General features: G+C 43.9%; 1 protein-coding gene across 8 annotated transcripts in view; it reads left to right on the plus strand.

Moving 5' to 3' along the window:
- Window positions 1-12463, plus strand: part of LOC127453286 (receptor-type tyrosine-protein phosphatase U) — a 330391-nt gene extending 317928 nt beyond the window's left edge. For all 8 annotated transcript variants that reach the window (XM_051719543.1, XM_051719544.1, XM_051719545.1 and 5 more), the window contains 3 exons: window positions 913-1070; window positions 8887-9022; window positions 9595-12463. In XM_051719543.1, the coding sequence (XP_051575503.1) occupies window positions 913-1070; window positions 8887-9022; window positions 9595-9657 (357 nt within the window). In that variant the 3' untranslated portion in view covers window positions 9658-12463. The remainder of the gene's footprint in view (window positions 1-912; window positions 1071-8886; window positions 9023-9594) is intronic.
- Window positions 12464-12742: the final 279 nt, after the last annotated feature.

Here is a 12742-nt window from a genome sequence, read left to right on the forward strand (position 1 = left end):
AAGTTTTCATAAACCAGCAGATTTGAAAAATACATTAATGAGCATGCCTCAGAGGGTCATTTTTACGACTTTCAATTTGCCCCAGCTTGTCATTAGTGTAAAGGCTAATTTTGTTCTGTTTTGCTCTGTGAATGTCTGATAGCAGTGTTGTCTGCCTAATTGACATCTACATTTTTCTCTCTGCTAGATGTACCTTTTACGGATGCCATATTGTTTAAATTGCTCTGGCTTGCAGTTTGTCTGTGGAACATTAGAAGCTAAGGGGATTGAGAGTGGAAATGACATTGCTGGCACTACAAGAATTAAGGAAGTGTATGGATAGGCATGTTTGTGAATGAGGGTGCATGTGTGAATGTGTTATTCAAATGTGAATTAAGTTTTACTCACATTTTGGCTGGTAGACCAGCTAGACTAGCTTAAACCAGCTTAGACCAACAAACCAAGTTAGGCTGTTTTAAGCTGTTTTTAGCAGGGTTATATTAGGACTTAATAAATAAAACATCATAGTTAGACTGGCATCTATTTTGCTGTGTGTGCCCTGTCAGTTGTTTACAAAGCGGAAGAATCGTAGTGTCCAATGTTTTAAAGATGTTCATATTGTTCAGCTATGGTCAGTGCAGTCACTTTCTCCCAGCAACCCACAGGCAGTTTCGGGGTGTGCCTCAGGGCTGTATATTAATTCCATCTGTGTTTTGAGCCAGAGCAGGCATGTACCAGGGTCTTTTTTGTTTCTCTCTTACCCAAGTAGGCTCATTCATCACAACCAAAACACTGCTGACTTGGCACTGCTGAGACCTCAGCATAGGGAACAGCCCTACTCTACTGTACACATTCATAAACAAGCCCAAATGCGCAGCTGGTGATGCATTACTGATCGCGACCTCTCCTCTCCCTTGTCTTATCCATGCAAAGCTGCAGGAGGGTCAGCTGGTCGTGTGCCAGTTCCAGTTCCTGCGCTGGTCGGCATATCGTGACGTACCTGACTCCAAAAAGGCCTTCCTCAACCTGCTAGCCAGTGTGCAGAAGTGGCAGAGGGAGTGTGGGGAAGGTCGTACCGTGGTCCACTGCCTGTGAGTAGCATTACGAGATGTACTCTCAGCACACACCTCTACTTCAGCTAAATGAATTATGTTTTGATACAGTATTTGCGAATATATCAAACACTGACTGTTATTTGTTTGATATAGAGCAAAGATTTCTAAAAACAAGTCCTACTGAGTTTCATTTTAAACAACACCTTTTACATGTTTGTTTTGTTTGAAAAGTGGGTTTATCTGTTTCAATTTTGCCCGTTTTCAAAGCTTATAGATTGTTTGTTCCTCTTTTTTTCATGATTTTTGTGCCTGTTTTTTCAGTTGCTGAAGCTTTACAGGAATTTCTAACAGAAATGAGATACATTGCCAATTCTCTTTATAGGCTCCAGAAGCACTTTAATTTGCTCTGTGTTGGTTTAATTTTCCCAGTGTTTCACATAGATGCTTTTAGTTTGTATGATGATCTAGACAATGTTTATGTTTGATCAGTCATTGGTGCCTGTAGGAGAAAAGTTCTTGTTTTGTGCTGGGTAAGGGAGTTTTGTTTTGTTTTGCTTCGTTTTGTTTTGTCAATACGACAAAACTCTGAGCACACACTTCGGTCTCAACCAAATTAAAAAAAAATGTAAACAAAATCTTTAAAACGATTTTTTTTAAAGTGAACAAATGAAAGGTGCTGTAAGCGATTTTAGTGTTCTGAAGCTTTCACATGACTGAGCCGTTGAATTAGCCACGCCCCCTCATTCCAAAACCCCGCCTACAAAAGATCATTTTGAGACCAAAACCGAGCAAAAGAGCAGCACTGTTTGTTCCTGTGGCTGTCAAATTCAACAGTGTCGCAATCGCGCCCTCAACTGACAAACATTATGACAATCATAACCTCAATGATACACTTCAGATACAACACTGTGAGAATGAGCAAAATGATTGACAGTTGAAAAGCATCAATGTCCACAGTCTGCGTACACATTTTTGTTTTCTGTTTACAAAGTCTACAGCTTTCACAGAGACCGGTGAGATATCTCAGGACACTTATTTATTAATATCTTTAAGCAGTGGCGGGCCGTGCATTAAAAGTCTAGGCCTTCAGTGTGATTCATGCCATTAAGTTTCACAATGAATAAGACACCCTATGCCTTTGGGCATCATACATTATGTCGCAGCTAACTAATAATACCAATTGACATTTTAACACGTCCACGCACGAAAGCCAGAACTTGAAATGACACTTAATGCTCAAGCAAGCCTAATATTAACTGCAGCATGACTGTTTTGTGAAATGAACGTCTCCCGAACAGACATTGAAAAATCATATTTTTTCATATGAATCTACCAAGGAGGTCTATAATACCTGGAAAAATCTATCTAATAATATTTGCGATTTAAATATTGCTTGCAATAAATTTCGTTCCCTATCTGTCACTCACTCGACATTGTGTCGATGTAGTGACACTAGGGGTCACTCTTGGGAGCCCGAGACACCTCTGGTCTTTGATAAAAGGCCAATGAAAATTAGCGAGTGGTATTTGCATGCCACTCCCCCGAACATACGGGTATAAAAGGAGCTGGTATGCAACCACTCATTCAGATTTTCTCTTCGGAGCTGAATGGTCATGCTCATTGAGCTGAATCCTACTGTTCATTCACCTCTGCTGGATCTGACGGCGCATCTCAGCGGCTTCTCCCTCCTCTGCACTGGTGCACTGCGGAGAACGCCCCTGGGCACTTCGGCAGAAAAACAAGAGAGTATATTTTCTGAAAGAGGTTTTTTCTCCTCTAAAAGAGTATATATTTCTCTAAAAGAGCGGCACACACGGAACATATTTTTAAAGACGCGTCTTTTTAAAGATACCTTTCCGATTGTGTGTTATTCCTGGTTGCGGTTGTTATCTCTCAACTTTGGATGGTCATGATCGCTGTCTTTCATGTCTGGGCACGACCCACACGGAGGCAGCATTTGTGGATGGTTCATGTTCTCATTGCAAGAACATGACCATGGCAACGTTGCGGTCACAGCTTGCTTTCATAAGAAAGCAAGCCACCCCAGCAGCTCCCCGCCTCGGTCCTTCTACCTACGGGTATGAGGCTAGCACGGCTAGCACTGGGGGCGATTTGGGGACCCAATGGGATCGTCTCCGCCGGGTATCCCCCCGCGGACCTCCCATTCCCCAGCATGCTCGCCTGCCCCAATCGGGCTTCCGGATGAGTTCGCCGGCTCATCTGACGGCGAGTCTGGCTTCTTGTTCGGAGCCCGCGGAGATGATGAGCTCTCGAGCGCAGCATCGGAGCGGGCTTGTCCAGTCGGATGCAGAAGCCTCAGCTGGGCTTCCCCCTTCGGGGACGATTGTCCAGTCACAGGCCGATGCCGAAATGATGGACATGCTTTCATGGGCGGCCGCGAGCGTCGGGTTAGAGTGGAACCCTCCGCTCTCCCCTGAACCCTCACAGCTTGATGATTGGTTCCTGGGCTCGCGGCACCGCTCAAAGCAGCCACGTCCCGCTCCATTGTCATTCTTCCCGGAAGTGCAGGAGGAGCTGACGAAATCGTGGGAGGCACCTTTTACTGCCCAGCCCCTGATTCCGCAGTTCCCCCGCTTTCAATACCCTCGATGGCAAGGCGGCCAGGGGCTATACGGCAATTCCCCTGGTGGATAAAGCGCTTGCGGTGCACCTATGCCCGCAGAGCGCCGCCACCTGGTGCAGATGCCCTAAGCTCCCATCCAAGCCCTATAGGCTCACATTGTCCCTGACGGCTAAAGCCTACAGCGCTGCTGAACAAGCCGCCTCTGCCCTGCACGCCATGGCTCTCCTGCAGGTCCACCAAGCCAAGGCGTTGAAAGAACTGCACGAGGGTAGTTCTGCCCCAGATTTGATGTAGGAACTGCTCTTGGCAACCGACCTCACTCTCCGAGCGACGAAGGTCACGGCGCGATCTCTTGGGCAGACGATGGCCACACTAGTGATCCAGGAGCGCCACCTTTGGCTCATCCTGATCGAGATGGGCGAGGCCGACAAAACACGGTTCCTTGCTGCCCCCATTTCCCAGGCTGGCCTATTTGGTGACACCGTCAAGGACTTTGCCCAGCAGTTATTGGCGGTGAAGCAGCAGACGGAGGCAATTTGGTACATCCTGCCCCGGCACAGCTCAAGATCCCGCACCCCTTCTGCTTGTCGCCAAGGGCGTCCCTCTGCGGTGACTGCACCGGCTCCGCTGCAGCCCGCCCCTTCAGCCCGGCCCCGGCGTGGAGCCCACCGCAGGAAGCAGACACCACCTGTCTCACAGCTGGCGCCTAAGAACCCACGGAGGTCGTCAAAGTGCCCCTGAGATGGGCAACCCAGAGATGATGGAACCCACTCACTTGGAGCTGGTAAAAAGACCACTCCATCCCCCGGTGGAGGGCTGGGCGGAAAATCTTTTGTTGCCTTATTGTTTGATTTTGCCACATGCCCAAGTGGCTGCGGTACCCAACAGTTCAGCAAAAGAGCAGCTTCCTTCCTCCCTGGGTCACATACCCAATGTGCACGGTCGTCACCACGACTACCGTCCACGGGTTTTTTCTTGCAGGATTGGCGCTCCAGCGGTGGCCTTTCCACCCCTGAGCGCCCAGCTGTGGCACACAGCCGCCCCCGATGTGGCAGTCTCCATGGGCTACGAGGACAGGCCTCTTCCTCCCCCGTCCCAGGCTATTCTGGGGGTGGTCACAAGGAGCCAGGTAAGTGCTTCGATGTCCCTAGACTCAGCATGGCCACAACGTGGTGTGGCACCTCGAGCTCCGCCCCGCCGCGAGGGCCCACCTGCCGGTACGACCCACGATATTGTCCCCTTGGTTCCCCTTGCGCGGAACTTGGACGTGTGGCTCGCGCTTTCCAATCCGTCGCGATGGCTGATCCGGACCGTCCGACTTGGCTATGCAATTCAGTTCGCCAGGTGCCCGCCCGGGTTCAGCGGTATTCACTTCACCTTGGTCAAGAGCGAAAACGCTGTTACCTTGCGTGCGGAGATCGCTACCCTCCTATGGAAGGGCACGATAGAACCTGTCCCTCCAGCCGAGATGAAGAAAGGGTTTTACAGCCCCTAGTTCATCGTACCAAAAGAAGGCGGTGGGTTGCGGCCAATCTTGGACCTGCGAGTACTGAACCGGGCCTTACACAGACTCCCGTTCAAGATGCTGACGCAAAAACGCATTCTGGTGAGCGTCCCTCCCAAGGGGAAGACACAGCGGAGACCACACCTCGCCCAAAGAGAGGCGGGGATATTTAAGTGGAAGGATATGTCACATGGTCTTTCCAACCATGTGGAGAGTCTTCAAGGTAGATCCTGCCCAATGGGGGAGGAGTTACTACAAGCATGGAGATTGGGGCAGAGGGGCTCTACCCAAGGAAGATGCAGTTTGCCAACAGGGAAACAAATTAACGGAAGATATATATCGCATGGGGTTAGACTTACAGGGAACCGCCACATGCGTTCTCTTGGGTAGTCGACTTGGGTAGTCGACTTGACCCAAAAAGGGCCGTTCGACACTCATAACTATGTTGGGGGAGGTTACGTGTCGACCTGGTGTGCTGGCTATGAGGCACACAGTAGTCTGCCCACCACACACCGCCAGTTCACGTAACACAGTTCAGCCAATTGTGGCGTTCCGTATAGGGACCCCTAGTGTCACTACATCGACACAACATCGAGGGAACGTCATGGTTACTTGTGTAACCTCCGTTCCCTGATGGAGGGAATGAGACGTTGTGTCCCTCCTGCCACAACGCTGAACTACCCGCTGAAATGGCCGGACCTTATATCGGCTCCATACCAGCTCCTTTTATACCCATATGTCCGGGGGAGTGGCATGCAAATACCACTCGCCAATTTTCATTGGCCTTTTATCAAAGACCAGAGGTGTCTCGGGCTCCCAAGAATGACCCCTAGTGTCACTACATCGACACAACGTCTCATTCCCTCCATCAGGGAACGGAGGTTACACAAGTAACCACGACGTTTCGTCAGGGTACACGGTTATGCTGCGTTCCATTCGAGTTGGATGTGGGATATTCCTACTTGATATCTCCGACCATAAATGCATTCCATTCCCCGATATTCGGAACTGCAATGCTCCCGTTAGATTAGCAGGGGTTTGACTCTCATTAGAGATGTCTCCTAGCAACCCAACTGATAAACAATGCTGCAGCGCTAGCATTTGTGCTTCAGGTGTATGTTTGTCTGTTTTTACTCTTTTACTCCACAAAAGAAAATAGTTCCAAACAAAACCAAAGCAGAATCAACTGTTGTGTGTTGCAGAGCAATACACAGACTGACAGCCTGTCTTAAAGACAGACAAGTGGAGTGATACAGACAGTGAAGCACCCCAGTGTTGTTATACTAAATATCAGCACTCTTGGAACATCGCTTGTAGGGCTGGGTATTGATACAGATTTCCTGATTCAATTCGATTCTGATTCACATGCTTTCGATTCAGTTCCAATTTCAATTCAATTCAATATCGATTCATATAGGTTTATTTAAGTTATAATGTCCCTTTTGCTTACATTTAAAATAAATTATCTCCCAGCTAATGCTGTTAATTATACAGGGGACCTTTTAACTAGGTACATTAGGAAAATGCAGAGCCTTTAAATGAGCGCATTTTAACTAGAGAGGACTTGAATGGCTTTACCTCTGTGTGATGCATGATTAGAATGTAAAAAAAAATGTAGTTGTTTTTGATCAACAACTGACTGTAAAAAAACAGAAAGGGTATTAAAAGAGACCATATTCAATGGCAAATGGGTTGCGTGGATCTTGTCTTTGGACACATTACACGGACCAACTTTTACTCTCAACACGCTGTGAAAATCTCGCTGCTGAACATTTCACGACTAAACTACACAATTACTGGTGAGTGAAATGTAAACACTTACCAGCCAGTTGCCAGATATATTCACTTTAGTCGTATAGCACGAAGTTTGGTTGCAAATGCAAGTGATTTCCGCTCATTGTAGTAGAGGGTTGCGCATAGAGTAAAAGATCGATCTTGGGATTTAAGAATCGAGATCGTTCAAATGAAGATCGCGATTAATCGGAAAAACAATATTTTTACCCACCCCTAGTCACTTGTCCAATTTGATTAGAAGACCGGAACTAACTGTTGGATTATTAAAACTGTTAGTTCTAAAATTCCAAGTGAAAGAGGAAAGTCATACTTTGTAAATCTCTGATTGTTTTGGTTTAATTATTGTTTAGCATTCTGTCCATGGCTTTCTGCAACACAGACACAACCCCGACTGTGTATTTTTTGAACAAACATAGGTTTTAAATACTACTAATCAGGTAAAAGACACCCCAGTGGCTCGGTCCTTCTACCTATGTGTAAAAAAAAAACGTAAAAGAATGAGGAATCTAGCGTAATTTTCCATTAATGATGTGATGTGATGTGTTAAATTACCTTGTTTTTCACTTCTGTCAAATGTCCTCTGTAGAATGCCATTGAGTGCTATTTCCCCAAACCAGTGATGCAAACAACAGATTTGTTTTACTTGCACAGCAAGAGATATGTTTTGTTTAGCAGGTGCAGTTGTACTTTTCATCAGTAATGCAGGTAGTGGCAGACCCATGTGTAAGCGTGATTTTAAAAGTTTGAAATAATATTGTTTTGAATCTACTGACATTTTTTTATATGAAAGTTCTCAGATAAAAATGATTTCATGAAAGTATCCTTATCAAATTAATTCTACACCATTAACATGCTGGTCACGGTCTTCAAAAGTGTTATCTGTATCTGCTGTGACCCCTATATCCGTTTGCCAGTGAACCAGATAAGAGATAATGATATGCAAAATAATGAATTCCTGTGTACCTTCGCAAACAAATAATAAACTTAAATTAACAATATTAAAATAAACAAACAAACAAAAACAAAAAATAATGAACAAGTTAAAGATGAAGTGTGTAATCTGTGCCATCAGCACCACTAAAATGGTATTGCAAAAATAATAGCTGTTTTCAAACTGATTTCCCAAACACTCCTCCTGTCTGGTCGCCAAAGAGATAGGCTCGCCCCAAACTAACACCACTGGTTGAGCAAATGTTGCTGTGTCAGGTTGGATGGGATACTCAAATAAACAGAGCAATGTTTTGATACCACCATAGTGTTCACACTTTTCAGGGGAATCTACCTAAAAACGGTTTACTTATAGATGTCTCTGCATATTAAGGTGGTGTAAAAAAAAAAAGAAAGTATTTTAACATTGAAAAAATTACTCAGTACTCATCTCCAAAAATGAAATGTTTTCTAAACAGCAAGTTCACTCATACCTAGTGGCTTCGGCCAAAATCAGTGAACTCAGCCAAGGTGTTAACATTGTCGTTATCCTTTTTACTACCCACTCCACCTTCCCCATGGCTTTTGTCTCCCATCCTGCCTACCGAAGCATCTCATCTCAAACTCCAGACATGAATTCCCTTCCCATCGCCCCCCAGAAGCACATCACTCATGGCTGTCACACAGTGTTTCCAACCACAGGCAGAGGGAAGAGATTATGGAGATGAAATCAATTATGCTTTAATGCAGAACAGTGCAGCCCTTTCTGAGCACTAAATCCAGACCTGCCAAAGCACTGACTGCGATTGATTATCTCAGCATTGCCTCATCTAGCTGCCGCCATTGTGCCATACGTGTACACAGCAGAAGGCCTCTGGGATCTTCAAAAGCTTTTTGTATGCCTCTTGTGCATGGTGGTTTCACTGGATGTGTGAAATTTCTCTTGAAAACTGAGTATCTGTATGCAGGTATGCTGTTTGTATGCTATTCTCAATTTATGCCTCTTTTGTGCATGTTACAGCTGTGTTTTGTTGTTTGTGTAGGAATGGTGGTGGCCGCAGTGGAACATACTGTGCCAGTAACATCCTGATGGAGATGATCCAATACCAAAACATGGTGGATGTCTTCTATGCTGTCAAAACCCTTCGTAATGCTAAGCCCAACATGGTAGAGACACTGGTAGGTGTAAAATGATATAAAATTATATCATGTGTTTGTGTAAGCTGGAAGCACACATATTCAATATTAGAGTCCCTGGTGTAGTTCGGGTTTGTTTATAGTTAAAAGTCCAGCGTCACGCACTCTTTATTTTTTCTGGTTATTATTTAGATTTTGGTTTGCATAACAAACTGCATCTGGGATTATATACTGTGCCCATCACAGTAATAAAAGACTAAGAATTTTTTTTGGTTATCAAACTTTATTACAACCTTAGTTATCGGCATCCACAAAATCCACAATCGGCCGATTTTATATATATATATACACACACCAATTTAAGAGGGATACCAGCTTGGTGCATTACAAAAATGGCTGTTGACATTGTATGTTGCTAAACACATGTATTCATGTCAATATCAATTCATTCTCTCATTAATTTAGCCATAATGACCTTAATTTTACCCCATAAAATTAAAGTATGTTCAATAGCAAATGGTGTGCTAATCAAAAGGCAAGTCACATACCATGTGAGCGAAATAGAACTGAATTATAGCTCTAATTCTCTCATTTTCTGTGTCTGTGTTGCATAGGAGCAGTATCGTTTCTGTTATGAACTGGTTTTGGAGTATTTGGACTGCTTGGAGGTCAGATAGCGGACTCCCCCTCCCCATCCCAGCCCAAGCTAACCACCATGCATGAAGCAGGACCACTGGCAGACTCACTTTCATAGCCTGATCTCCCTTTGCACTTCACTCCCCTTCTTTCTGTCATCTTTCTCAATGAGGAAGGAGATGATGCAAAGACAAACCCAGGGAGTAGAGTTTTTTTCACATTCACCCCAAACATCTAAACTTGCTACACTCTGTTGTCATGGCTATTTTTGTTTTTGAGTATTTTTTAAGCATATTGTTTCCTTAGAGCTGTGAGCAATTCTGCAAAAATGTTCCAAAGCCTGGCTTGGTGCAGTGTGTTTGGTTTACCTCTGCTTACAGAGACTGTGAGCTGTTTCTAAAAACAGCAGATTTACTTTTACACCTGCCTGTTACTCTCTGGCTGACTGGACTGAAGAGCCGAAATAAACATCAGTTGGAGGAGGTCTCTTCATGTGCAGCTCAGTAGAGCTAAGAGTCTAGCGTCTGTACCATGGCCCTTAAAAGGAGTCAGGCACCTGCCATGTCCTTTAAAAGGAGCCAAATGGAAAACACACACACACACACACACATGCATGTACAAACGCTCATATACACACTTACACACTGAACCAACCAGCAGACAGATTTCCATCAACTGCCTATCAAGACATTGATGCCTTCACTTCAACTGTGTGACCAGTGTTGAACGTAAGGCCTTGGGACTGCATAGCAATCGCAGTGTTTTAAACTATTGCCTCTGAAGAGCGACCCTATTGGTACTTCTATCAACTGGATACTGAGTTTGTTCCTTTGTACATGGTGCCATATGTCTCAAGAGGATTGTCGGCGGAAAACGTGGCTACCCCACTGTGACTTTCCTTGTAGTGGCTGTTGTCTTTTTTCCACTCACCTGTATATAAACTTAATGTCTGCTTGAAATCCCTTAATTCTTAAGGTGTAAGTCTCAAGTACTAACAGTGGCCCTGTGTGCTTAAAGCAAAGGAAGTACATTAGCAAAGGGGCAGACGTGATGGCATTCTTAAGCTGGCGATGGATTACAGCCTGACCTTTATCTTCTCCTCAATAGTTTTGAGAGAGCGCCGTTAATAGTCTTTTTACAACAGTGCTGAAAACGGGAACAGAGGTGATGCAGTGTCGGAGGTGGAGAAAAGGACGAAAACAATCTGCTTCTTTTCACTTATAACTATTTATCTGACTGACTTGTGTACTTTGAGTGGATTTTGTTTAACAATTGTGAGTGTACAACAGAATCCTGGGCTCAAAATTCTTCAAAGCATCCCTTTAATTTTACACGTCCACAGTCAATTTCTGTTCCATTTCAACATGTCATCAGTTTTATTTGGTGTTTTCCTCTAATAGCCTGATAAAACAGATAGTTAACAGTCTGCTGGTGCTTTCCTGTAAGAGGAGACAGCCATGCGTTAAGTGATAAAAATGCTAAGTACCAATTTAAACTATTTACCGCTATTTAAGCTGAAGTGTGTAATTTTTGCGCCCCTAGTGTCACTAAAAGTAATTGCAAACATTTTTTCAAACAGGTCTCCCTATCACTCCCCCTGTTTCCTATTTGTTGAACAAACAGATAGTCCCACCCCAATCTCAAGTCATTTCTTGAGCCAATGTTGCTGTGTCAGACTGGACGGATGCTCAAATGACAGAGCAATGTTTTGATAGTGCCACAGAGCCAGTGTTTACCCTTTTTTTTTTTTTTTTTTTTTTTTTTTTAAGAAATCAGTCTAAAAATGGCTTACTTAATAGTTTTATGCATATTAAGCTGAGAAAGGAGAAAGTATACTATTTTGACATTAACAAAAATCACACTTCAGCTTTAATGTACAATAGTTTCAACAAGCACAAAATCAAACAGTCAGAGAATATCTACTCTAATCAGTATTAGACACACACTTCACTCAAATTGTTATGACCCCAACTGTGAAATGTAGTAAATTGCCATATCAGCAAAATGCCAAGTTAGCAAACCACAAAAGCGTGCTCCCAATGAGTTCATTACTCTTCATACAGCATCTCAGATGTCAGCTTACCCCAGTCCACACTGAGTGACAGCTCATCACAGCCTGAAATGCCTGATGGTGTTAACAAGCTAGTTAAGATAGAGCAGTCTGTGATCAGATATGGGTGCTAATAACAGTGTTGTCACTTATTTCAGTACAATGCTTTAGATCATTGGATTTTTTTGGGAAAGTGCCTGGACACTCAAATTTACAGTGGAAAGTATGTGTACATATAGATGTATATTTGTGTTTTGTGAATAGTTTGTGAATAAAGCTTGTTTGGACAGATTTTAAAAGTAATAGAAAGAGTTGAATGTACTGTATACTGTAAGACCTTCTATTTTCTAAATATGCCGCAAGAAGATCTGACACATCTGCAGTCAAATGCGGATGATCTCTAAAAGCCATTCCAAAGTCGCCCCTTCAGAAGGCCCATTTAGTCACTTTAAATGATTCTCTTATGATTTTTTTTTTTTGCCATGCTCATTCCAAAGACATTAGCCATCTTATAATTGTAGTCACCTCCACTAAAACCGCATAACTGTTCCTAGTGTCTCGCTTTAAGAGAGCAGGGGACTTTTGCCTTGTGCTGAAACAACTGTAGAGCCAGGTCCTTGTTTTTTGTGCGTTTTGTTTGTTTATTTGTTTCCTTCCAAGTGTTTCTGTATTATACTGAATGAACTGAAAAAGAACTGTGTTTTTGACCATGTGTTTGTCGGACAGGAAGAGGACATGGAAGCCATGGGGAACTGAGGGTTGGGGTGGGATGGGGTGTTCAAACAATAATAAAATGTTCTGGAAAGTATTTTTTTTTTTTATGGTGTATTCATTTATTCAAACCCCTTTTTCTGATTATGGTAATCATAGACCAATATATAAGTTAGGGTAATTATTAGGGGCAACACCCCAAAGGGGCAGAGCCCCTATTGAATATGCTAGTTCCCAATCTGTCACTCACTCGACGTTGTGTCGATGTAGTGACACTAGGGGTCACTCTCGGGAGCCCCAAACACCTCTGCTTTTTAAAAAAAAATGCCAATGAGAATTGGCGAGTGGAATTTGCATGCCACTCC

Source organism: Myxocyprinus asiaticus, chromosome 15, assembly GCF_019703515.2.
Source record: "Myxocyprinus asiaticus isolate MX2 ecotype Aquarium Trade chromosome 15, UBuf_Myxa_2, whole genome shotgun sequence".
Taxonomy (NCBI): Eukaryota; Metazoa; Chordata; class Actinopteri; order Cypriniformes; family Catostomidae; genus Myxocyprinus; species Myxocyprinus asiaticus.